Source organism: Alligator mississippiensis, chromosome 1, assembly GCF_030867095.1.
Source record: "Alligator mississippiensis isolate rAllMis1 chromosome 1, rAllMis1, whole genome shotgun sequence".
In the NCBI taxonomy this organism is placed as follows: Eukaryota; Metazoa; Chordata; order Crocodylia; family Alligatoridae; genus Alligator; species Alligator mississippiensis.
In genome coordinates, this window is record NC_081824.1 from 335,297,385 (window position 1) to 335,325,330 (window position 27,946).

Here is a 27,946-nt window from a genome sequence, read left to right on the forward strand (position 1 = left end):
ATGGAACTCAATCATCGTGGTGCCCTGTAACCAGTGGGGTCCCTCAAGGCTATGTCCTGGAAACTATATTATTCAACATTTTCATTAATGATGTGGGCATTGGAGTCAGAAGCGGACTGGCAAAGTTCGCCGACAACACCAAACTTTGGGGTAAAGTGTCCACACCTGAGGACAGGAGGGCAATCCAGACTGACCTTGACAGGCTCAGGAAATGGGCGGATGAGAACCTGATGGTGTTTAACACCGAAAAATGCAAGGTTCTCCACCTTGGGAAGAAAAACCCACAACATGCTTATCAGCTCGGCAGTGCTATGCTGGCTAGCACTATAGATGAAAGGGACTTGGAACTCATGATTGACCACAAGATGAACATGAGCCTGCAGTGCGATGCTGTGGCTAGTAAAGTGAGCAAAATGCTGGCTTGCATCCATAGATGCTTCTCAAGCAAATCCCGGGACGTCATTCGCCCCTTGTACTTGGCCTTGGTGAGGCTGCAGCTGGAGTACTGCGTCCAGTTTTGGGCTCCACAATTCAAAAAGGATGTGGAGAAGCTTGAGAGAGTCCAGAGAAGAGCCATGCGCATGATCAGAGGTCAGGAAAACAGACCCTATGATGAGAGGCTGAGAGCTATGGGAGTCTTCAGTCTGGAAAAGCGCAGGCTCAGGGGTGATCTGGTGGCCACCTATAAGTTTTTCAGGGGTGGTCCCCAGGATCTGGGGGAATGCCTGTTCACCAGAGTGCCCCAAGGGATGACAAGATCAAATGGTCACAAACTCTTGCATGACCATTTCAGGCAGGACATAAGGAAGAACTTCTTTACTGTCCGAGCCCCCTAGGTCTGGAATAGACTGCCGCTGCAGGTTGTTCAAGCACCTACTTTGAACGCCTTCAAGAGACATTTGGATGTTTATCTTGCTGGCATCCTATGACCCCTACTGACTTCCTGCCCCTGGATCAGGGGGCTGGACTCAAAGATCTTCCGAGGTTTCTTCCAGCCCTAATATCTATGAAATCTATATCCTACCTCATCACTGACACTCCCTCTGGGAAGAAGATTCCTGTGTTCAAATTTCAGAACTCATCATTGGATGTAGGCATACCATATCTTTCTTAGTATACATGTTTTCCTTTACGCTTACCATGGACACACACACACATGTGTGCTAGGGGGGGAGTTCTCAGCTCCTCAGAGGGTAAGATCTCATTACGTCACACTCACAGCTTTCACAACTGCTCAATTCCTACACCATTCAATACAGCTGCAATACTCGTCTATGGAGTGTATGACAATAATTAGTAACTTAAATCATTAATTTTTTCCTTTACAGAGGTTTGAGTTTTGCTGTATCTGTGCTCTAGAAGGAATGTTATTTGTTAACATTAATTCTATATTAACACAGTGTTTTGTTATTATTAACTGTCCAGAAACAAAATGTAAAGTTTGTTTTTAAAGGTTTTCTACCTTCCTATTCTTTTCTTGTGTTCAGACTTAGTCAGTCAGTCTGAAGGCGAAAGGACTTGAAAGTGTTTTTTAAAATCAAAATCAAAATACAGGTCTATGCCTACAGGTATGATTTAGTATGTGTAACATGATAGGCAATGGCAGCAGTTGGTAGACTTGTAGGTGTATAGAATTAAATTATTTTAGAACACATGAATAGGAGACTGGAGTATAAGAAGTAAAAAAAATGCACACAAATGTACTTGTCACTTGCATTAATCTTTTTAGTTTATTTCATAAAAAATAATAGCAATCATAGAAATTAAGGGCTGGAAGGGACCTCACAAGATCATTAAGTCCAAACCCCACCCCCCTGCTCTAGACAGGAACACTGCTAAGATCAAATGATCCCAGCGAAGTGTCTGTCCAGTCTCCTCCTGAAGACTTTGAAAGTCTATATTGGCCATTTTCCAGCCTTCTGGGACCTCTCCTGAGCACCACCAATCTTAAAACAACTTTGCCAACGGTCCCACAATGAGTGTAGCCAATTCCATCAGCACTCTTGGGTGCAGTCCATCTGGTTCTGATGACTTGAAGACATACTCTAAGTGCTCCCTCACCAGTTTGACACTGAACATCGGTTGGCATTCGTTCTCCCCCGCATCCATCCAGTATCCAACCAGATGGGTGACCACCATTTGTATGCAGGAACAGTAACGCAAAGTACTCATTAAAGAGTCCAGCTTTCTCCTGACTGGCTGTTATCAGCTGTCCTGTACCATTCTGCAATGGCCCCACATTTCCCTTGGTCCTATATATATTTCCTGCTCCTTATATACCTAAAGAAGGATTTCTTATTGCCCTTGATTTCAGTTGTCAACCTGATTTTGGTTGCTGTTCTTGTCTTCCCTGCAAATATGGGCTACACTTTCTCCTTGGTGGAATACACGAGTATAGTACAAGTTTTAGTACATCATCCTAAACTACTTCCTGATAAATAAACGTGTTGGTCTTAGGGGCATGCTACAATCAGAATAGCCAGCTTGAAATAAAATAATTCTACAGGATATTGAATTTTTCAAGGCTTGTCTTGAAATTAGATCATACTACAACATGACCACAAATGTTATATTAAATGACATAATTTGAAATGTAGCTCTGCAGTCAATTGTAGGATCTTTGTGCCATTAATGCTGCATTAGCTAGTTGTGAATAAGTCCTAGTGCCTACTAGGCTTGATCCATGACAGTGCGATGCAGTGTCTCCTCACAGTCCTGCATCGATGGCACTAAACCACCTTGCCCAGAATGAGCTCATAAAGGGGTAGTTTCATCCAAGTGTTGGTAGTTCTTCAGTGGATTTCCACAATTTTCCAATGAGCCCCTGAAGGAGAAAAAGGTTCATTCGCAATTCACTGGGAAAAGAATCATGAAGTAACCGAGCTTATTGTAGCCCAAAAACCCCTGGGATACAACACCAAAAATCGTAATACCACATGGCAATGGATAGTACAGCACTACTGTGGATATAAGAACTTGAGTTAGAGTGTGGCCACTCTCACTCAAGCCATTGTAAAACAAAAGACAAAATTTGAGTGTAAATAACTTGAATTAATTCTTTAGTGGAGCTATACCTTTTATGTGCATTGGTCAGGCCAGCACAGACTCAGAACAACCTTTAAAATAATAACAACAAATGCAAAGGATCCAATTACATGTTCAGATACATATGTCCATATTTATATTATAATTATAATTATAAATATTTTTTTAAACAAAATGAAGGATGACTAAGGATTTGTGTATGTGTATGTATACATATATGTATATGTGTGTGTGTGTGTACATACACACACACACACACACACACAAATATATTTGTATTGAAGCACTTAATCATTAATAGCTCAAAATGCTGAAGTCAGTATCTGAGATGTTTTCCCCCACTTCCTGAAAAAAAAAATTGAACTGTGGCTTTGTAAATGTTACTCCTCACTTTTATTTCCCTGGTTTCCAGGTTGAAATGATGAATGATTGTGAGGAACTGTTTGCTAATGGATTATTATAATTTCCTTGGAATGTGCTGAGCCTGACAGAGGACTCTTAATCTATTTTCTGGAATCCAGTGAACAGGCAGAAATTATATTAACTACACTTTTAATGAAAGACCTACTGTTCAATGATCTGAACCATATGTGAGTCTGAATGCTAAAGTCTGTGCAAACATCAATGGGAGGTGCAGTTTAGGGAATGCTGGCGTAACAAACCTATCTAACAGCAAGGGTATGTAGTAAGCTTTCATTAACTTAGCTGCTTGTGTTGTACTAGCAAGACTAAGCTTTCCCCTGATCCTTTTTGGTTTTGAGCATTGCGCATGAGCAGATAGTGTATACTGCCTTTGGAAAGTGAGGATAGCCTCTGTACTGTGGCAGGACTCCTTTCACAGAGAAACTTAGAATCAACTCTGGAACTGAGATCACATCCAATGCGTGGATTGCCTACTATTCTAAACTACCAGGGTGCAATGTGAAACTGCCAGGTACTGTATTTCTTACTTCCTATGCCTGGAAATGTACAGGGAATTTTTAATAGGCTTGCAGAAAGGCCTTGTACTGCCCTGGACACAAATAATTGGAAAAAAGCTTCTGAAAAGATGCTTGCTATTATAGTGACAGCTGCTATCTGCAAGTATTTCAAGAATATGCCTGTGTTTTGTAAAGTGGGATCAATCAACTGTGGTTGCTTTGAAACTATGAGAACTGCTTTGTGTTGTATGCACCCAGTCTGCCATTAGGAATGTTTTAAAAGCAGCTATTCTAACAAACTGGAGTAAGGAGTCATTATCATATAAGAGATTTCCAGGAGTTCAGCTGGGTGCTACGGCTATGTTCAGCTGGGTGCTACGGGTATGTTGTTCGCATGGAAAGGAAAATGCATCTAACAATGGGCAGATTTTGCCTAGGGAGATGCAAAATTTAAGCTGGATGTTTAGGAATATTTTAATGGCAAAGTGGAGAGGATTTAAACAATGCTATTGGTATAAAAGTCATCTAGTTAATAAGATGTTAAAAGTTAATACTCAATAACAATCTTGATTAATAAAACTGCTGATTTTTTATTTAAATTTTACTTTTTTTGTTTAATCATGACTAATCATAATAAAAAAGACTGTTATATATGAGAAGTTAAGGCCTTGGGCGTTTTGTTCAGTGGGGTGAGGTGTCCTAACCTGTAAATACTTGCAGTCATTTTAACTGACTTGGTTTGATAGACAGGGATTACCAGAACCTATAGTCTTCCCACACGCTATTTCCACCTACACTAGAGAAGGGATTTGAAGAGAGTGAACCTATATAAAAAGAGTGTATTTGTTAATATACTGTTTTAGGCATCTCCAGGAAAGAATTCTGGTGTTCATTCTTGTATTTAGAATAAAGATAACATTGATGTTTAGCTCAGGAATGACTAGCAGACAAACACATTGTAATTTTAACTGATTTTCAATAATGCTGAGACCCTGCAACTTCCACTAACTTCTGCGGATAGTGGGATTACCTAGAACCTCTGAAAAATTCCACCATAGGAGAGATCTGAAAAAAATCAGGATTCGTTTCTGCTTCCTCATACGGTATGTAGCTAAATTTGTGTCCGCACAGACACTGACTAGGGGCAGTAAAGGTCTAATAAACATTTGCTTTTTTGACACCATTTAGAAAGTTACTGTCAGTTTCTTGTGTGTATAGTCTGCGGGGTATCAGAATCATATCCATTCTAAATCCCTAATTGTAAAAAATGCAATTTTTCTGCAAAGGTTTGTAATCCTAGTGAGTTAGACTTACTTTGTTATTGTGAAAGTTATTACCAGTATCTACACAGAACTGAGTATTATACGCATTTTCAGCTCATGTAGGTATTAAACTAAACTGTAGAGCATGGCAGTTAGATTATTAAACAAACAAAACCCACAGTACTGGGATATTTGGTTTATATTCAAAGCTGTATTAGCAATCATTGAATAAGCTTTGATAAGCCCATTCAAATGCTGTGAACCAAGGTCATTTTGGTCTCTCTTTTCATCCTTTGTAACTACAGCTTCTTGTTTTAAATGCATGCCAACTGGAAAGCAGTAGGAGTGATAACACTTACTTAGCAGGCATATACAAAATATGTAAAAGAACAAAGGTAAAGTCCACAGATAAGAGCGGTCCAGAAACAATGTCAGGAAAATCTGACATTTTTTCTAAAAGGAAATAAAAGGTATGTTACAGCAACATGATGCACAGCAAAATACAAAATGAGAAAGATGCATGGACTACACATTCAGAGTACAAGGAAGTCAAATTTTCAGTGTTTCTATAAAAATGACATCAGCAACAAGGGTCTGTGAACATGAATGAGAGCGTACTTTTCGTGTCTCTAAAGACATCCTGAACTGTTAAAAAAACATCGCATTTTGGAGATGACAGTGAACAACAATTGTTTCTATTATTACAGGGAATAAGTCTTATCAAGGATGAAACTGTAAGTAGATCTGTAGGATTCCTTACTTAAGAAAAACTGCTCTTAACTAAATATAAATGTCTGTTGGACATGGTTGAAAGGTAGAGGAAAAGGAAGAAGGGGTTTCTGTCTAAAAGTTAGTGCAGAGACAAAGAAAGCATGTCACATTTTAATTGCCATCATATTAATGGGATATCATGCAAGTTATTGATTCCAGATGCCATTCCAGTTGATTCCAGCTGTAGTTTCTGGTTACTGTGGACTTGCATGACAGTTGCATCATACCTGATTCAATGACTTAAAAATAAATAAATCAGAGAACCAGGTCCAGAAAAAATAATTATTAGATGCATGTGAATAATCAATCCTTTCATTTGCTAACCAGATCAAAATATTTAGGGGGAAGGGTCTTTTTGGTTTGACCCCAAATATTTTTTTCACTTTGTCCAGAGAAACGAAAAATGTGAATAATCATTCTGTTTTAGTAGGATACATTACCTTGCACAATTTAAAAGTACCTAATTTTTAAAGTGAAATATTAGTTCAAAATGTTTTGCTTACAAATGTTGAAATGAAGAATGTGACTTTTTTTGCCTGAGAGTTGTAGTATAAAATTTGTGAATTGTGTTGGTCAGCCTGTGTAGGCATTTTTCCGGAGGGAAAAAGAAGTTACACCTTAAAAATGTTGCCCAGCCTTATAATGTTTCTCTCTTTGAGCTCAAGCAGATAGCTAGCTTTGGGTGGTCATGTGAGTAATGCCCTTTAGGAAAACAAATTAATGGCAAAGTCTAGTATAAGTCTGCTTAATATATAAAGAGGATACATACAGACCACAATAGGAATCAAACAACAGTATACAGCATTTTTGCCCATCGTTCCATGTTTCTTTTTAGACAGTCCTCTGTCCAAAGTGCTCTCCTAGCTTTTCCTCAGGGGCATGTTATTAGCCCTTGGTCTGGTTATGTCCGTGGTTTTCTGCAGCCTTGTCTACAGATACTGTCTCATGCACAGAGACAGAAACACAATTACAACCAAACTAATTCTTTCACCTAAGCCCCGGTACAACAACATAATGTTAATCTCTCTACCTTCTCCAGCTACTTGTTTACTTTTTATTATTTAAAAGTAAAAACTCCTGAGGGGTGGACACATCCCGCCTTCACTGTTTAGAATGGGAAAGCTAAGAGAAGAACAGGAACTATCAGTGATATCAGAGTATCGTGACCTGCTCTTAGACCTTGATTCCTTTTTTATTTTTTTATTGTGATTGCTCTTCTTCATTTTGAATCTGATCTGAAGCCCACTAAAATCAGTTAAATTGATTCCATTCATTGGACTTTGAATCAAAACATTTATCTTTTTTATATAATTCCATTTTTATTATAACGCTTGAAAATGTTATTTAAAACTAAGACTACTGTTTCTGCTTGCTTTACAGAATCCTTACCACAACAAAGAGGCTAGTCGATCAAAATCATGCAGCAACAAACATTTTACTGGTAAAATAAATTATTTTCTGGGATGAATTACTGTTTATCTTCACTTGTGAGTTGTTGTTAGTTTAACAGTGGTACGCTAAAATCTACAAGGTTACAATGAATATAACAGAATATTGGAAGAATATAAAATAACAATAACAAGCTTTGATGGAATCAGTGATGGATTAAGATATATTGGGGTCCAGGGCAAACAGAAAATTGGAGGCCCCTCATACCCCATTATAAACATGAATGTATCAAAAAGCATTAATAAATAGACCTGTTAAATGGTTACATGATGCATTAATAAATAAAACACAACACATAATGTCAGAATTAACTACTCAGTTTTGCCACACACAAAACTGACTAAAACAACTGCCTTGGGAAAATGACTCAGATGTATGAGATCTCCATAAACGTATGATAACACAAAAGGAAAGATGTTTAGGTTTAGTGCTCATGTAGACTCTTAACTCTTTTTTCAAATATATATTCTACATTGTACCTACACTACAGTAAACTACTACAAGAAAAATACAGGCCACACCTATAGCCTCGACTACAAGTCTAAGATTACCGTTTATAATTCTTCAATTAAAATAAAGCAGTAGGCCTACACAATATATCTCAATGTTTTGTTTTGTTTTTTTACCTTTCCTGAAACATTAAACATGTGCTAAACTCCATATGCTGTACTATAAAGCTGTCTCTTTTAAAGTACCCATGTTTTAATGTTACCATCACATAATTATGTAACCAACATATGGTATCTTGATATACATGAACATACACACATCTCTCTCTATACCTGTATCTCTCTATATATAGATATCTTCATAGATGTTTACATGTATACATACACACACACACATATACAAAATCTTTCTCCCTATATATAATGCATCTCTCTAGACAGACAGACAGACAGAGAAATCTATATCTAATCACCCCCTGGAAGAGCTCACGCTTACCCACACGAGCTGCCATCACTTGGGAGAGATGTAGACCTCTCACTAACAGCAGCCTTATTTGGGGTCCAGAACTGCAGGCAGTATCCCAGAGGCAGGGGGATTTCCCTTCTTGGCAGCAGGACTAAAGCACCATTCACTGCCCCACAAGGGGATCTGGTGTGGTTTGCAGTCGCACCTCCCCAACACACACACACACACACACACTGCACCCTCTACGAGAGACACAGCAGCCTATCCCAAGCCACCTGCCTGCCCTGTGACCTGACCTTCAGGAGGGAGAGAGGAAGAGAGAGCAGGATTGGACTCCTTGTAGGCATAGGGATAGGAGAGAGACAGGCCAGCTGGGCAGTGAGCAGCAGGGTCAGTGGGGATCCTCACTGCCGCTTCACCCCAACTATCCCCACAGAGCAGTTGGACAAGTTCCCATCTGCTGCTTCCCACCAGCGCTCATGCATTTAATGCACGATGGAGCTTCAGTGCTTTGCTGGACTTTCCCCTTCAGGCTGGAGAGCATGACAGGCCCTGATCCTGGCCCCGGCCCTGGCCCTGGCCCTGGCCCTGGCCCCTACTCCTGCCCCCAGGGTGTCCCTGATTGTCAACTTATCTTCTGGGTTGTTTCCAAACTTCCCAGAAGATTTCTACCATGCAATGTTTATAGTAAAAGTGGAATTCTTTTTAAAGTTTTATTGCAGGGGTCAACAATGTTTTCCAGTGGCTGGCCAGAATGACCCAGCTTGGGTCTGAGGTGGTCCTGCACTAGGACCAGACCACCTTCACTACTTCTTGTGGCATAGGAAGAGCTCCCTCTCCCCCAAAGCCTCCACCATGTAGCTTTGGCATAGTGCAGACAGAGCCCCCATGACACCAAATACTGTCTTTGCTACAGTTCTAAGGGCTGAATCCAATGGCTCCATGGGCCGTAGGTTGCCAATCCCTGCTTTCTCTCATAAAATATTTATTGCTGTACTCGTGTTGATACCAGCTCATATCAAAGATCACATTTATGCTAAATCAGATTGGTGTTTTCTTTTGTTTGTCATGTATTTACTTCTATAAGGACTTAAATTGTCAGCTATTGTTACTATGGTCCAAATGCAAAAGTCAACAGGTAGTTTCTATAACAAATTGAGAGACATAAAAGCATAATGTTATAGTTCAAGATTGTGCTTTTTTTCCACAAAGAATCACTAATTAACACCAGTTATAATTGCATAGTCCACTCACCTACTACTACAAGTTAAATTCTGCTAAACTTCTGTTTCTTCCTAGGATGGGTTCCTGCTCCCTTGTTGCTAGGAGGTATTAGGTGCACAGAAATGAAGAAAAAATGGAACAAAACTATCTGTAGCCTAACTGATAGATTCAACCACATTAGCTGTCTTTACCTAAACTTGTATGTTGAGGACAATGGAAGTATTTGTCACTTCTAACTGTTCGAGTAATTTAAAAAAATAGGTTGTTTTATTATTAAAGCAGGTATTAAAATAGTTTGAACTTCACTGAAGTCTCCCACATGGCCACAGGCTACCTTTAAAATATATGTTTACATACAACACAATGATTTTGTTTTGTGCTGCTAGCTCTTCATGAAATTTTTAGCTCTCAATTTTTCATTGGGCTTGGGACACTTCGATTTCACTTCATATGTTCCCTGTGGATGATACTTAAATATTTAAATGTCTGTCCATCTATACTGAACTGTTATTCTTTGTATTTCAGGAACACTGTAGCCATCAAGCTGGTTTTGTGCCTGTTTCTATGGCTCCCTGGATCACAAGCTTCATCTAGCTTTAAGCCCAACATAGTGCTGATACTGGCTGATGATCTTGGTATTGGAGATATAGGCTGCTATGGTAATAATACCATAAGGTAAAGAATTTGAGTAAACTAACATATTAATTTACCTTTTAATTTAAGATTGGCATGTTCTGTCCTAAGTGAAGCCACTGAGAGGGGTGCTGTGGTCGGCTTGTGACAGGTTCATGCCCCAGGCCATGAATCCCCCTGCTGGTCATGTGATGGCTGCCCAGCTCAATCTCTATTGCAACCGTCCCTTAATTGCTTTCCTGCCATGCTTTGTTCTTACTAGAGGTTGAATAACGGAGGCTGCCCATGTGCCTTAGAGTGAGCCATAGTCCACTTTTGGTACCACTGGGTCTCTCCTGGACCCCCAACCACTTTGATCTGACCCTTAAGCTCAGTAGACCCTCTCAGCTGATCTGTGCCACTGCAGGACCCCTGCAGCATTGAAGGCTACATGCATAGCTATGCCCCTCCAGGGTACCTGTAGCCTTAAGGGTTCAATGCGTGGCTCTGTTTCCTCCCCTACATCATGCTCAAGCCTCACAGCTGTTCTCTCTCTTTGATTTTAACTCTTTATACACTTGGCCCCCTTGAACCCTCAGACCTCCTGGTTCCTTATGCAGTCTCCCTCTACACTCTCAGACCCCTGGTCCCACATGCAGCCCCTCCTCTGGGCTCTTGGACCCCTGATCCCATACACAGCCTCACCTCTGTGTTCTCTAGTCTGGCTTAGCCTACTCTGAGCTGCAGACCCTCTGACTCAGCCCAGCCCTTCCCTGAGCTCTTGAACCTTCTGGTTTGGGTCTCAGCCTTTTACTAGGATGCAGGAATCCACTAATATACAGATATATAATGGTGTTTCATTGAAAAATGTGGATTTTGGATTTTTTTTTTTAATCTGAAAAGGGGGGGTGGGGGTTGGACTGATTGTTTTTATCAGAGAAAACCACGATCTCTGGTCATAAGAAGGTGCTGACAGTGAACCCAAAAGTCAGTTAAGTCTCCCTGAGAGTGACTTGGGTTTTATATATGCGGAACAGATTGGCTCTCTCAAAAATTATTGCACATTTTGAACACTTTTACTATTATTGGTTGTACATTGTACAAGAGTTGAAATTATTGTACAAACATGATAATTATTGTATACCTGGCAACACTGTAATGCAGGCTCTGGGCTTATATAGCTCAAGCCTTACTCCTTTTCCAACCAGGTGAGTCCCTCATTAGCTCCTCTCTACTACCTGCAAGTAGCCTCTCATTCTCCCTTTCTCCATGTTAAACATACATGGTTCCTCCAGTCTTTCCTCATGTGGTTTCCATTCTAACCTTTTTATCTTCATCGCTTACCTCTGAATTCTTTCTAGTTTCTCTATATCCTTCTTCAAATACAGTGATCCAAATTGATTGTTTTTTTAGGACCCCTAATATTGACCGTCTAGCAAAGGAAGGAATAAAACTGACTCAGCACATTGCTGCAGCTCCACTTTGCACCCCAAGCAGAGCAGCCTTCTTGACTGGCAGATACCCCATCAGATCAGGTCTGGATCTATTTAATAGTATAGTGTTCTCTTAGCAAAAGAATGTAGTTGTTAAGCATTTTCCTTATGTTCTTGTTATAAGAATCCCTTTTTCCCATTTTCTACACGACAACAATTGTATATTACTGATAGGAAAGAAGTCTATGAAGTACAAACAGATGGGATCAGCAACCATATTAAGTCCATTTAGTCACTCCCAGTACCCCTCCACATAGACCATACTATTTTGGGGCTCCATAGATATTTAGGTGTAGCTGACCAATAAAGAGAAGAGCAGGGTAAGAAAGCAGTAGCAATTCTTATCAACATGTTCCCCCCCAACTGTATGTTTTGTGCCACTAAAAAGTATGGAATAATGCTGCTCTGTTATATTATTTAAGTAGTGATATCCTTAATTTTAAGTAGTTACTATACCATTATGAAGTGCAAACAGTTGATAGCACAGTACACAAATGGCAAAAGATTTCTTAAATGTGTTTTGCTGAGAGGTACTAAAAAGAAATACCTTTGGTAGTATACTTACCTGTCAACAGAGGGTAAATGAATGTTCAGAAATGTTTGGACTTATTTATTCCCTCCGCTTAGGAGACAGAATGGCAAGAATGCTTTCTGTAGCTGTATCTTAGAATTCACTCATTACACAAAATAATCAGTTGACATTTACATTATCTGCGTAGGTTCCATTACTTGAGAAAAAGCCATCCTGACAAACTCAGTCCCTGGAATAAAACAATATGGAAACTAAATATTTATACAAGCTTCTATCCATAATTTCTTAGTCATTGTACTATTGTAAATTATAACAATACGGAACACCCCAAGGGTTTGAAGCTGATGTGTTGGCCTAGTGCTATCCTGAGAATTCCCACTGAGATCAATTGGAGATGTGCACACAGAATTGTGTATTTGTCTTGGCACAGTGCCCACATACCACGGATGCTACTGTACAATATAAATAACCTTTATAATATTGTCTCTTTTCAGACTTACAGAAAATTGATATTTGAGTTGCATTCCCTGTGTATTTACATATTTGCTCTCTCACCTCAAAACGTTCACTTTGGTAGACAGACTTCAGTAAAATGTTTTGGCTTTTTACTTTGGTTAAAAAAAAAAAAACAGAACAAAAAACAACTTCCAACTTCACTGCAATAATTATCCTGGTTTTCTCTGATTAACACTCACTTCCCTTTCCCCTACCCTCCCCCCATTTTCAGATTTAAAAAGTAAGATGAACATTGGAGATTTTTTTTTTTTTGTCAGAGAAAACCAGAATCCCTGATGTTTATTAAGAGTTACATTATAGAAGAAAATTTAATATGAATAAAATTCAATGGAACTAGTGCTTATTTACAGGGGCCAAGGCCCAAGCACATCAATATTTTTTTTTCCCATTGGCCAGCTTTGGTATAACCTGGGGGAGGGGTTTTCAACCTGAAAGCTTGCTAAGATATATTTCTGTAAGTATTCAGTTGGTCTGCTAAAAGATACCAGATTGGATTGACCCAAAGGACCTTGTCTGCCAGTGCCATATCCTTAGACGAACAACCCTAGCATCTAACTAGAAGGACACAGGGCCCTGGGCACATCTAAGCCCCCAGGCTGGAGCTGGCAGGCAAAGTTCTCTGGCAGCTGCTAGAGAAGAAGCTCCTGCAGGAAAGGAAAGAAAGGCTCTGTGACAGTTTGGCTGCCTGAGATGCTACTGTGCTGCTCACTAAGTTATTTTATTACCTGTTGTCATTTAACGTGGTGGTCTGACCTGAGGCTGTAGGGGAGGAGGAGACCTCACTGGGGCACACTACCGTGTTGTGTAGAGGCCACAGTGCCAGTGAGGCTGCACCTTATCACACACACAGTCACGAGTTTTGCTTGTCAGCAACCTGAAGTGCAGTTTCCCAGAAACTGCTGCACCTAGCTCCTTGAAACCTGGCAGGCTTCATGGCCTCAGCAGGAGCTACCATGCCTGTATGTTTCATATGAATCGGGCAAGAAATGACAAAGTTATAGGCAGTTTCATGTTTCCCCAAACGGAACAGTGCTTTCAAAATGAAACAAAACTCAAAATGAAACACTGTTCTATCAAAATGGTGGAACGGCAGTCAAAACTAAATGGTGCTGTTCTGCACAGCCCTAATGATTTGTCCCCGTAGGCCCATTTAATAAACCAGAAACCAAAGGAAAAATCATAAAAAAAAACTTCCCTCACCCCTGGGGCTATTTCCATACAGTCTCTCTCTATCTCTCTCTCAGGCAGGGACAATCTGGGCTCCTTATCAAACAGGGCTGTACTACCTCTCTCCCTCTGCTGGCTATCTTTTATCCAGCCCAGCCGCTCCCACCTTCCAGTTATGTAGCCTACTCAGCCACACCTGGCCCTTGCCGGGCCAAAAGATCCTTGTCTTAAAGTGGCCAGGCCTTTGTTCTTCATTCTTTGCAACATGGACTCAGCTCCCTGTTACACCAGTAAATTAATCATTTATTAAAAAAATGTTAACACAGTGGAAGAACATAGCAGAGGGGTTAGCAAGTTTGACAAGTTTCAACTGTGAAGATAAGTGAATTCAAGTGTTATAATATAAAAATGGCCCTAACTATAAGGTTAGAGTTGAATACAAGCATTCTCGTTACTTGTTTAGCACTGTTTTAAATGTATATATTTTAGGTATGGATTCCACTAGCGATTTTCGTGTTATTCAGTGGAATGGTGGTTCAGGAGGCCTCCCTCCAAATGAAACCACATTTGCCAAGATATTGCAGAAGCAAGGCTATATCACTGGACTCATAGGTATGTAAAGGCTCAATAGCATCTGCATAAAAATAATGTCATCTGAACACCTGTTTTTGAGTTTCATTTACTTGGAGATTGATCTGTAGCTGTAATGTTTCCTTTCATGGGTGCATCATGTGAATAACACTTCTAAGCCAAAGAAAGTATTCTATGCAGAGAGAGATTCAGTCAGCTGGGGAAAATAAATAACATGCTTGGCCTTTAGTTAGAACTGTATCAAAACAAGCTACAAGTAGGAATTAAAAATCTAACTGCCTGTACCATTACATGGATCTTACCAGCTTCCTATAATACCAGGATTCTCAAAATAGATTATACACAGAGAAACATTTTGCATGTGCATGTTCAGCTTTTAGACACTGCATGTCAAGTCCTTTGTTGATACCAAGATGTAGCAGACATTAAAATCAATGGAGCTGCACACCATCAGGGGTTTGGCCCTTCAAATATAGTGCCCTTCATGCACCTGTTCTCTGCCTGACTCCTTGGTGTCCCCCATTAGCCCAGGGGCTTGTCATGCCTTGCCCCATCCTCTTAAGAGAAGCCCTCTACCACAAATTGGGACAAAGGAAGCTTACAGTGTCAGACAGGACCGTGGAATAAAAAAAAAAAGAGCATGCTTATCTTTTCTCAAGGCAATTGCTTTATGAAGAAGTTAAACATAAGTTTAATTAGTATTCAGATCAGGCAATCAAAATGCAAAAACATACTCACGCCTGAGTGGATGGGTGTAAGCAGGACCCCCAAAACTCTAAGCTTTTGTTCAATTTTTCCAACAGCTCAGGTCCATGATTCTCCTCTTCCTGCAGGTTTACAGTCACATACGTATACATATATACATACATACACACACGCACACTTATTAGCAACATACATCCATTTACAACTTAATTATGCATAATTTAATAAAAGGGGTTGATTATGAAGACTCCCTCCCCAGCTAAATGAAGAATTTATGACAAATACTTAACAACTGTTTAACTAAGATGGTCTCAGACTTTATCAATTAGGTTTTGACTCTTGACATTGAGTGCTGTTCTATATGGTAATAGGTTTTAATTGCCTTGTTTGTGTGACTATAGTCAAAGCACTTAAATCGATGCTTTCTTGTTTACATTGGGAAGACTCTGGCCTTGTAAGCCTGTCTCTCTACAAGGTTACCCAAAATCTATTCAAACATTTCTATAATGGAGGATGTATACTAGATGGAGGCACTTTTTCCGAGGCCTCTAATGTGTTCCTTACACCCCCCCAGACCTCACTTTAGGATATTCAGAAGCTAGAATATATCATATTATACATATGCACAATTTTTTGATACATTCACATAGTACATCATCTTATACTGCAGAATTAAGGAAGATGTTAATTTTATTTATAGGTATCTAATAATACCACAACATATTCACACAGGCGACTTGTGGAAACAATTTTCCTCCTTCTGATCATGATCAGGGTTACCATATGCCCGAGTTTTCCCAGACATGTCCTTTTTTTTGATCCCCTGTCCTCCATCCAGGTAGGTTTTTAAAATGCAAGCAAATATCTGGGGTTTTGCTCTGCCTCCACTTTTCCCCTGCACTTGCAGTTTGGCTGCTTGGGGCTGGGAGTCGTAGGGGAAGATGATTGGCTTTTGGGGGATCATGTGCTCTGTGCATAGGCCTTGGCAGCTGCTTGCAGGTAAGAGAGAGAGCACGCATGTGAGCTACATGGGTAGCAGGGCTGGGGGGGGCAGGGGTTGGTGGGTTGGGTGTGAGAGTCACTGGCAGGACTGGGGGCAGACGGGGCTGTGGATTGGGAGGGAGGGGCACAGGCAGGCCTGGGAGGAGGGGTACAGTGGGTCAGGAGTGAGAGGCAGCAAGGCTTGTGGGGGATGTCTTAGGAGTGAGGGGCAAAGGCAGGGCATGGGCATATCACTGCCCCCCCCATTATATACCCCTTCCCCCTCTCCTCCCCCCACAGGTGTCCTCTTTTTTGATATGGGAAATACGGTGATACTAATCATGATGCAGTTCTTAAATTCTCCTAAAATATTCCAGTAAGATAACTTTTAGAAGGACTCATCAGTCTGAAATAGGTACCTAAATTTGGGCATCCCACTGATGACCTACCTATATAACATGTACACATGCAAATTAAAAAGATACATTACTACACATTATACTAATGTATGTGCATCTACAAATTGATTTCTATTCATTCAGATTAGACAATAAAGATGAGAGGATGATATTAAAAATGTGACCTATCAAGGCTTCAGAAAAGAGGAAAGCCAAGAATAATGTTCTAATGGCTGAAAATAATCATCAACATTACATTTGAATCTTTCTATTTCACTTTGGCCTTAGCATTTAGTCACTGAAAAAAAGACACTTGTTTTGTATTTTACCATAAAGCTTATCCCTCAGGGACACCATGGCATGTCAAAGAGTACTAAATTTCAGATTCCTACATTTGAATCCTAACATAGACATCAAAAATATCACATAAGTGAGAAAGACTATCTGTCTTGGTTGAAAAGAGTCTCAGAGGTGATGAAGTTTCCTGGTAATAAAGAGCAACATTAAAGACTATGATAGTACCTATCTGCCCCCAAACACTTAGGCTGGCACTAAATTAACTCACAGTTACTTTTAGGATGTGTATCAGATCTGAATAACTCAGAATTGCCTCAGTGCTGAACATTTTGCTCTCTTTTCTAAAAATTCAATCCAGTTTAGTGGTAATGTATATGCAGCAATTAATTATCAGTGATATGATATGAGAGCAATGATTTTATTATGAAAATGTTTGATGAGTTATCTTTTATTTATAGATAATGTTATTTCATACATGACAAAATGATTTCTTTTGTTTACACCCTTTCCCTTTTCTCATAGCTTGCAGAATGCTGTGTATGGAGGAAATTGTTTTGTTCTATGTGGCTTGAAATTTTGTGAGGAATAGGCATGCATGGAAGGATCCAGGATTTTCTAAAGTGGGATGTGAGAGATGAGGCAAGGCATGGCTAGAGCCCCTGGGCTGGTGGGAGGTACCAGGGTGTTGGGCAGGGACCAAGTGCACAAAAAACCTGCCTGTCATACCTGGCTGATTCAGGGGCAGAGGGAGCCCTGAAGCTGCTCCTGCCTCTCTCCTTCTAGATGCTTAGAAATGGCTTTACAGGGTGCCAGGATTGGCTGGGGACAGCAGCAGTAGTAAGCAGGATCCTTTTTCCAGCACCGCTCCCTGCTGTTTCCCACCAACCTCCTCCTACCCATCCTTCATTGGTCAAGAGCAGGCACTGGAAGAAGGAATTGGTGTGCCACTGCCACTGCCACTGTCCCTGGCCAAGCTCTGCACTCTATGCAACTGCTCCCTTCAACTCATGGCTGAAGCAGGCTGGGAAGAGGTATAGCAGCAGAGTTCTGTGCCTAGCCAGCTATGTGATGTCCAGAGCAGCACTGGATAAAAGTGTCAATCACAGCAGCTCAGTCAGTCATAACTAGTATTTCACTGCCCCTCAAAGGTGGTGTTCAGAACTACTGCTCCAGTTGTGCCCCTCTGCCCTCTCAATTACACTACTGGGGGTAGGTGCAGTTCTGGGGCTTCCTCCATATCTGCATCAGCTGGAGACAGTGGTATCAGTGTACACATTCCTTCTTCCCCTCCTGTTCCCAGCCAGCAGATGCAGAAGAAACCTGCTCACTGCTGCTGCTCTTCTCTGCTGCGGCTGGCACCCTGTGCAACTGCAGAATGGAAGTAGAGCAGAACAGTAGGACCTTCTCAGAGTAGAAAAAAAGGAATGTGATTAGATAAATGGTATATAGATGGAAAAGCACATTTTTTAAAAGATTGCAACCTTTTACATGTTTAAAACTTTGTATTTTCAGGAAAGTGGCATCAAGGTATTAACTGTGAATCCCGCAACGATCATTGCCATCACCCTTTAAACCATGGGTTTGATTATTTTTATGGTATGCCTTTTAGTCTAATGAATGACTGTCACATAACAAAACCTCCAGAGAAGGCCAGAGCCTTGAGATCCGAACTTTGGCTTCTTACTCAGATACTTAGCCTTGCTGTACTCACACTTGTTGTAGGAAAACTTGCTGGCCTGGTCTCATTCAGCTGGAAAATAATGATCTGCTTTGCTTGGTTTGATTTCTTGTTCTTCATGTCCTGGTTCTCAATGTATGGATTCACAAGATACTGGGACTGTATTATGATGAGAAACCATGAAATTACAGAACAGCCAATGGTGTTAGAAAGAACTGCATCTACTTTCTTGAAAGAGGCTGTCTCCTTTATTAAAAGGTAAAATACATTCCATTTTGAACATATTTGCTTTGCAGTTTATTAATCAATTACTATATTCTAAACAAATTATTTACAAGCATAAAGCCCTCTGTACACTATTAATAAAAAAAGTAATTAGTCTAAAAGGGCTATCCAGAGGCTTCCTTTATAATTTGCTGTTTTCAGGAGTTTCTAACTTCCCAAAATATTCATGTTTTAGACTAAAGCATGTCTAGAATATCTATATGGATATATTTGATTCTGAGAAGCAGGATAAATTTTGAATGATTTTTACAGATTTGAGCTATTGATCCATACTGGTGCCTCAACATGTTCGTCCTCTTCCTCCTCACCCCACCATCCCAGTCACTGCAACAAGGAAATGAAGTCTTGAGGTCCAGATTCTCAGTTAGTGTACAATGACTTAGCCCCTTTGATTTCAGTAGAACTATTTTGATTTACACTAGCTAAGAATGCTCTCTCCACTACCTAACATCTCCACTCAAGACTGGACAATAAAAAGGGGAGTATGTTAAACATTCAAAAATTAGTTCAATTTTCTGGGACAAAACAAATTTGCTGGATAGTGATACTTCACAGAATGTAAATGATTTGGGGATGAGTTGCTGGAATGTTAATGCAACTAATAGTGCAAATTATATTAACAAAAGAGTCTGCCTTAATATGTATGACTAAAAGCTTTCTTTATAAACAAATAATAGATGTATTTGTGTGTTTGTTGAACTGGTTGTTTTTATTCATTTATTGTTTTGTTTTTTCTTTAAAGAAACAAGCACAGACCATTCCTCCTCTTTGTTTCCCTTTTACATGTCCACACCCCGCTTATCACCACAGAGAGGTTTCTTGGGAAGAGTAGACATGGTTTATATGGAGATAATGTAGAGGAGATGGACTGGATGGTAGGTAAGTTGACTTAGCACAGATGTCTTGCTTTAAGTTATCCAGATGCTTAACTATGATGATTTAGTCAGGGATCATCCTGCCTTGAGCAAGAGGCTAGATTAAATGACCTCGTGAAGTCCCTTCCAGCCCTAATTTTCTACAATCCCCATAACCACTTATGATGTAATTCCAAATGTGGAATAACAAATCAGGTCCTCTTAGAATTGAAAACTTTATAGAAAAAGCAAGGAAATGAAAACTGTCCAAATGCAGGAAACAAAGATGATAAAGGGCTTGGAACATAAGTCATATGAGGAGTGGCTGCAGGAGCTAGGCATGTACAGCTTGCAGAAATGGTGTTTACAAGGGGACATGATAGCAGTTTTCAGATAATTGAAGGACTGCCATAAAGAAGAGGGAGAATACCTTTTCTCTCTTGCTGCAGAGAGGAGGACATGGACCAATGGCTTGAAGTTGCAGCAAAGTAAGTTTAGATTAGATATTAGGAAACACTTCTTCACTGTTAGAACAATGAGGCAGTAGAATAGAGTGCGTAGGGAAGTTGTAGATTCTCCGTCACTGGAGGTGTTCAAGAAAAGATGAGACAGCCATTGGTCAGGGATGATCTAGGTGTAACTGTACCTCTGTTATTCTATAGGTATTTCCTATGGACTTTGCTGGTTATCCCCAGCCCAGTTTTCTGCTACATGTTTCAGGATGTTTTGAGGCCTCACTCAGAGATACTGGATGTTGGTTGCAGCCAAGGCTGGAGATTTTGATTGGGGTGTGTCAATGCCCTGGCTGAGATCAAAGCCAGAGGTTCCTGGCTAGAGGGTCTTGCCCTTCTGCTCAGGGTCAGACTCAGCCCCATATTTAGGGTCAGGAAGGAATTTTACTCCATATCAGTTTGGTATGCACTATGGTGGGGGGGGGGGGAGGGGGCAGGATTGCTTTTCTTTGTAGCAAAGGGTGTGGCCCTCTACCTAGAATCTCTTGCGCGTATATTGACAACCTTTTTTAGAAACAGGACATTGGTTGCCATGTCTCCCCTGCTTTACCCATGGCAGGTTACGGTGTTTGTTCTGTGTTGTGTCAGGGTTGACAGTAGTCTTACTGGCTAAGTAGACAGTCAAAAAGCTTGAGGCTGAAGTGATTCAATCTTTGCAAGGTTTTTTAAACTGCATAGATTGAACCAATAAGCAAGTGAACTGAAGTTCACTTTTTCAAACAAGAAAGGCAGCCCGATCCCTGCAGTGGCCCATGCTAATAGCCAGGGGGTGCTAGAGCATGCCTCCCAGGACGGGTAAGCTGAAACTGTCTCCCCCCACACTCCGAGGTGGGATTGGGACTGGAATCTCCTAGATATGCCCCCTTCTCAGCCTCCCAGCCAGCTGAGGCACTGGGGGAGGAAAGCCTGCACCTGGGCTCGGCTCTGCCCCCAGAGCTGGAAACCAGGAGTCACACCCACTCCTCAGCCTCCAGGCTTAATGGGGGGAAAGCCGACAGTGGGTTTTGGCTCCATCCCCTCCCAGAGCTGGGAGTAGGGCTGGAGTCCCCTAGTCATGCCCTCTTCTCAGACTCTGGTCAAGCTGAGGGGAGAGGGGAAGAAGGAGGGGCTTGGCTCCCCCCCTGCCCCCCCACAGCTGGGAGCCATGGCTCCTTCTCAGTCTCTGGGCTGGCTGAGGACAGGGGGTAGGAAAAAGCCCTCACTGAGGCTTCAGGGGTGGCTGAAGGAAGAAGGGAGTGAGGAAAGGAGGGAGAGGAGAAACCTGTACCCGGGCTTGGCTTACCAGGAGTCACACCCCCTTCTCAGCCTCTGGGCTGGCTGGGAGGAAGGAGAAGCCTGTACTAAGCTTTGGCTCTGCCTCCTAGACCCAGAAGCAGGGCCAGAGTGCCTTTGCCATGCTTTCTTTTCAGCCTCTGGACTAGCTGAGAGTTGGGTTGTAGCTCCCAGCTTTGGGTGGCAGAGCCAAGACTTGCTGCAGGCTTCTGCTTCCACCTTGCCCTTAGCCAATCCAACCAGCAGCACCTGGCTGGGGGTCTGGTGCTGTGCCAGTGGGGTGAGTTTTTTTCCTCCCACCCCATCCTCAGCCATCCAAAGTGATAGTGCTCTGGCTAGGAGCAGGGGGGGCAGGGAAGGCTAGGAGCAGGGGGGGCAGGGAAGGCCCTGCTTGCTGGACTAGACAGCACAGACCAGGGCTGCAAAGCATCATAGGATGCTAAGGGACTGTGAGTTAACTTGAACCAGGAGGGAATCTGGGACAGAAGTTCCACAAACCAGTTTGACCTAAATCAGTTAAGTCTGATAATACATCCAACCAGGTTTATCTTAAAACAGTATCAGCCATTTTGAAAGTGGTTTAAGTGCACTTAGCTTCTGTCCTGCTACAGGTTTAAACTGCTTTCTGACTACTTAAACTAGTTAATGCATAACTTCTGTCCCTAGCCATGTAGAGTTTAGATTATGGACTGTATAGGATGGTTTAGATAGGGATGATGACCTCTAGAGGGACTAGATGACCTCTAGAGGTCCCTTCCAGCCCTACTTCTCCATGATTCTATATAAGTAGAGACAAATTTTGTATGACTTGATATTCGAAAATAATCATGCCACCAATGTGTAGTTTGTTATTAGCTTCTCTTTCCTTAAAAAAGGCCTTAGGTGACCAATCACAATCAGAATAACAGATGACAAATAATTAAAACATACAGTTCACAAGCTATTTTTGGCTGACGGTTATTCATGAGAACTATTAGTCAAATATAAACAAAAAAATAAGAAATGAGGCTTAGTTTGTGAATAATTTTTAAATGAAAGATTTAGTAAAAAAATATTTGTAACAAATTATTTGCTCAGATTTAGTTTCCTATGCTGAGAACTCTACTGTTGTAAAAATGAAATCATAAAAATTACAATACTGTCTGTATCATTTTTGTTTCGTACTTTGACATTCTGTTACTTGGATTGTAACTCTTTGTAGTTGGTGTCCTGTTTTGTTCTCTTTTTGTGCAATTACTAGTATTATGGGGTACTCATCTGTGACTTGGAGTCCTGGGCATAACTGCAATAATACTAATATTAATGAGATTATTGGACAGTACACCTTGTCTTTGCATTGACAGACACTTGAGCCCCTGGCACATGTTACATTTATGATGTGATTAAGGTATCAATCATAGCACAAGTAATAACAGTGCTACACATGTAAGCAATACATGATGCTATAAAGTGGCAAACCGTCCACAAAGATATTCTACAAAATACGTGAAACACCTTTGTGGCTTGTTTGTATGCCATAAATTGAAAATGGAGCACCCCCAGTCCTGAGCCTGTCTCAGGGATAAGGCTGACTATAAGCTGATAGTGAGGTCCAGTTCCAGACAGCCCCAGATCTGGAACTGGCTCAGGGCTGGGGGCAGCCCTGGGTCTAGGAAAAAGCTGACCCCTGCCTGATTCTCAGGATTAAGTAATTTTATGCTCCATCCCAAACATTGCATGTCTGGCCTAGCAGGAAGCTCAGTGTTGGGGCTGAGACATAAAGGGTACTGACATATTTTTAAAAAACAAACAAAAAAAACCAAAACAAAACAACAAAAAAGGATGCTTTATTTAAACTTGGCATGTTCCTGCACCGAGCCCCATGCATTCGCTGAAGGGGTTGGGCATTACTTCAACCCAGGTCTTCAGTGTCTGTAAAGATTGGGTGCTTTAGTGGGGCTGTTTTGGAGTTTTTATCTAATAGATGATTGAATCAGCTTTAGCTAAAAGTGACAAAAAGTCCCACTGAAGCACCCAATCTTTACAGATGCTGCAGCCAGGCTGAAGTAACATGCTGTTGCTTCTGGTAAAGTGTGTTTTTTTGGTTTTGTTTTTGAACATCTGCAAGCAGCCAAAATTCTTCTGATTCTACTTGTGACATTGTTTTAACAACTGCCAAGTGTCTTAATAAATTCTTAAACATATGACTTGATCACACAAAAATTATGAATACAAGAATGTGTGAATACCCCTTTGAGCTCAGTTGAACTACGTATGAAGTTAAACATGTGCATGTTTGCAGATAAGAGATAATATTTGTTTCACTAATATAGATACTCTTTTTATTTTCAGGCAGGATTTTGGAGGCTATTAGCACAGAAGATTTGAAAAATACTACACTCATTTATTTTGCCTCTGACCATGGTGGATTATTGGAAGCTCAAGAAGGAAAAGCCCAGATGGGTGGTTGGAATGGAATATACAAAGGTAAGAACTGTTGTGAAGAATGAGTTCCTGAAAAATACAAATTGATATAATCGAGAGTAGTCATTGAACAACTGAGGCACATCTAAAGCTTGACTGGCCAAAAAATGAAAGGCACACAAGGCTTTTGCCATTACAAAAGGAATTGATAAAGGTGCTCCTATTTTTCTTACAGTACTAACATATTCAAAGAAGGTTAGGAACTATACTAATATATAGTATTATTTAATGAGGAGGATGTCAAACCTGATTGTCTCTAGAAAGCTGACTGATCTCATGTTAAGCTGCATTCAAACATTTATACTCCCATTAAACATGTTTACAGTGTTTAATTTTAGATGTAAATAATTTTCATAGTTCCAACAGGAATATTATATGATTGTAAATGGAAAGTGACCTAAGGAACTGTAAAGAGTATGGGAGAGTGGCAATCATGAGACAATTTCTATATTAAAATGTAATCCACACTATTTTCTAGTATTTTCTTTTTCCTGTAAAGCAAAGGAGAGTCAATAGATGGACTAAGGTGCTGAAGAGGTCAGCTGAAGAGAAACAGCTTAAATGATTATGATGTCTCTAAATTTGTTTTTGAGGTGAAAAAACAAAGATAAAACTGAAAAAGTCAGAAAGGCTTAATTAACTAAACCAGAAATGCTTGGCAGGATATATAGACTCCATTCCATGCATTCTGCGGCTGCATCCAGACAAGCGCGGCCATGCAGTACATAGCACTGCAGACATATCTGTAGCACCAGATACTTAACGTTCAGTTGTTCTCCATGCTGCAAGGGAGATGCATGGAGGGTTTTTCTGACCCCTGGATATTCAGGGGTCAAAAAAACCCTCAGAAAAAAAACCAAAACAGAGTGTCACATATGGCAGCAGTGTCACACATGACAGCAGCATGGAGCCTGGCCATCCAGATCCATGCTCCACTGCTGGCCAGGCTCCATACAGCAGGATCACCACTGCTGCAGCCCCAGGATGCCCCCAGGACCCCTGGTAAGGTTGCTGAGGCCAGCCCCAGCCTCCCCTACCCCACCTAGAGTAAATTGCTACACACCAGAGCATGCCTGACACAGTCATTCCCTGGGGACAACTAGTGATGACACAAAGTGCACCATGGCTAGTTGTCCCTAGGGAATCAAACATTCATGCATGTGTGGACAAAGCCCACATTTATAAATTCCCTTCTTATTTTTAATACAAGGTGGAAAAGCTATGGGAGGCTGGGAAGGAGGAATCCGTGTGCCAGGGATATTTAGGTGGCCAGGAGTGTTACCTACAGACATAGTCATCGATGAACCTACAAGCCTTATGGACATTTTCCCTACAGTGGCTCATCTGGCGGGCGGGACGGTGCCACAGGACAGGTACTGACACCATAAAACTACTGTGGTCAAACTGAAGCTCACGAGCAGCATGCAGCTCACTGGCATGGCACTTGAGGCTTTCCAGAAAGTGGTCAAAGCCCTGCCCACTTCTCCCTGAGGTGGCTTCAGGGGACAGCACAGCCCAGCACCTCCCACTGCTCAGGTGCCCAGCTGCTGATGTGGGGGCTGCAGCCACGGCACTTACTCTGGGGTGTGTTCCTCATGGGGAAAGCTGGAGTGGCTTGGCAGTGCAGGGGGGGTGGGGGGTGCTCATCTCCACTCCAGGTTGCTCAGCACCCCCGCCCCCCACTCCTTCCCCTCTCTCCAGCTCTTGAACTTCGGTGGAGTGTTGGATGTGGCTCCTGGGGTGAGTAACTCTGGCCACCCCTGCTCTAAAACATATTCATTCCTTTTAAGCTCCAAATGCAACATGGTACCCGGTTTGAAAAATACCCTGACATGCATTTTTTCATAAGATTTCCAGTCTGTTTTTCAAATTCACATTTCATACGACACTCACAAATTGTTCACATGTCAGAGTAAAGGTGATTTAAGTGTTTTCAGTTACAATAAGATGTCTGAATAGAGAGCTATTGTCATACAACTCAACCTGTCTGGTGATACCTATTTTTTATATTGTATAAGGATAATTGATGGACGGGACCTCATGCCATTACTGCAGGGAAGAGTTCAGCACTCAGAGCATGAGTTCATGTTTCACTACTGTGGTGTGCATTTACATGCAGTGCGGTGGCACCAGAAAGACAGTGAGTATGAAGGGTCTTCCAACATCCATTGGTTCTATCTTTAGAAATGTATTTGTCCAGCTCAGTTACTCTAATTTAACATTAAATACATTGAGACTTTGTAACAAGCTCCATGGGCTAGAAAGTAGGGGTGTGCGAAATGGGCCATATTCGATTCAGATTTGGCCTGAATCGGGGACAGTGATTCGATTAGTTGATTCAGATCAATGTCCCAATTCAATGCTAATTCAAAGAATCAGCGATTCAGCCATAGACACAGCTTTAAATGTTTTTTTCTACATACTTCAATGTACCAGACGTGGTTCATGAATGCTGTGATGGTGGAACGAACAGAGCGTCCCACAAGGGCACGCCTCTCCCCCCCCCCCCCCCCCATGTGCTCAGCCGTGGACCCGGAAGTGGACCGGAAGTACTTCCAGTCAACTTTTGTATCCACCACCAAGTGTGCTAGGGAGCCCTCCCGCATCCCCTCCAGCTCAGTGATTGGCCATGGGTGGACCTTGGGTGCCCCCCCAGACCTAGGAGGCACCAGTTGCTGAGCGGGGGGCACATGGAGAGGGCCCTGTGCACGCCCCGGTGGACCTGGAAGTGGACTGGAAGTGCTTCTGGTCTATTTCCCAGTCGGCTGCCAAGTGCGCTGGGGACTCTCTGCACTCCTGTGGGGTGCTTCATCCACCCCAGCATCTCAGCATAAATGAGCCACCTGGTACCTTGAGGTAAGTAGAAAAAACATTTAAAGCTGTGTCTATATCTGTATCATCAAATCTTTCTGAATCTCTCTGAATCAATTCAGAAGGTTCCACTTTGATTCAGAGAGATTAAAGGGTCTCCTGATTTGATTTGGATTCAGAGATTCGGCCGCTGAATTGGGCCAAATCTCCACCGAACTGAATCAGCAACCAAAGCTTCACACAGCCCTACTAGAAAGTATAGCATTGTACCATCCAGGTAAAACACTGGTAATCAGAGGGTAGTAACAATTTTTGGGTGGCCTGAAATCATATTATACTATGTGCCCCCAGAGGATCAGGTTGCTGGCCAGTTTACAGGCAAGTCTCCTATTTCATCCTTTCACAGTTGCTCCGAGTGTGGTGCTATTGCTTTAGTTCTATGTAAGCTAAATTCCGTATCCAATGCAGCTACTGTCTTATGACAGCTAAACAGCAATGTCAATCTGCTCTGTTAATTAAAAGGAAAGTATTCTAGGGAGCTGCAGGATACTTTTTTCCATTTTTGCATTAAAAAGAAAGAGATACCAATGTTAGAAAAAGTCATAATTGGTTAAAATCATGTCTGAATGGTACGTTACATTTTGATTGTTCATGTTCATTTTAACCAGCTGAAGTACAATGTCTTCTAGACAAACTCCTGAAAAAACTAATTTTCTATCATTCAGTATTCAATTTGTATTTTGTTTCTTTTCTGCCAGGTGGTGCAATATGGAAGGCTCATTATGTGACCCCAAAATTCAGTCCAGAAGGTGCTGGAGCTTGTTATAGAATTGGAATTTGCCCATGTTTTGGAGAAGGCGTAACCCATCATGACCCTCCTCTGCTGTTTGACCTCTCACAAGACCCTTCAGAGAACAATCCTCTCTCACCTGGCACTGAGCCCCTATTTGACACAATAATAAGCAGAATAGAAAGAGCAGTGGAAGGACATCGCAGGACACTGACTCCAGTCCCACAACAGCTCTCTTTGTACAACATTTTATGGAAACCTTGGCTGCAGCCCTGTTGTGGGACATTCCCATTTTGTTGGTGTGATAAAGAAGATGACAGTGCACACAATACTGTATAAAGAAAATAAATAAAAGGTGAATTTTGTGAAAAAGAAGTTTGAAAGCATTTTTAATTGAACTTTA

The 27,946-nt window shown here is 41.4% G+C and overlaps 1 protein-coding gene across 4 annotated transcripts; it reads left to right on the top strand.

Moving 5' to 3' along the window:
• Positions 1-3,737: 3,737 nt before the first annotated feature.
• LOC106737070 (arylsulfatase H) lies at positions 3,738-27,918 on the top strand. 4 transcript variants are annotated; one of them, XM_014600477.3, is made up of 12 exons: positions 3,738-3,979; positions 5,935-5,961; positions 7,379-7,439; positions 10,112-10,261; positions 11,612-11,733; positions 14,396-14,518; positions 18,391-18,814; positions 19,584-19,720; positions 23,811-23,945; positions 25,153-25,315; positions 25,961-26,082; positions 27,512-27,918. In XM_014600477.3, exons 3-12 carry the CDS (start codon positions 7,417-7,419, stop codon positions 27,880-27,882), a joined length of 1,770 nt encoding a protein of 589 aa, XP_014455963.1. In that variant the 5' UTR covers positions 3,738-3,979; positions 5,935-5,961; positions 7,379-7,416; the 3' UTR covers positions 27,883-27,918. The 4 variants fall into 4 exon arrangements, with proteins under 4 accessions (XP_014455963.1, XP_006274657.1, XP_059576921.1 ...); XM_006274595.4 differs by lacking the exon at positions 5,935-5,961; XM_059720938.1 differs by lacking the exons at positions 3,738-3,979; positions 5,935-5,961 and adding an exon at positions 3,994-5,068.
• The last annotated feature ends 28 nt before the right edge of the window (positions 27,919-27,946 follow it).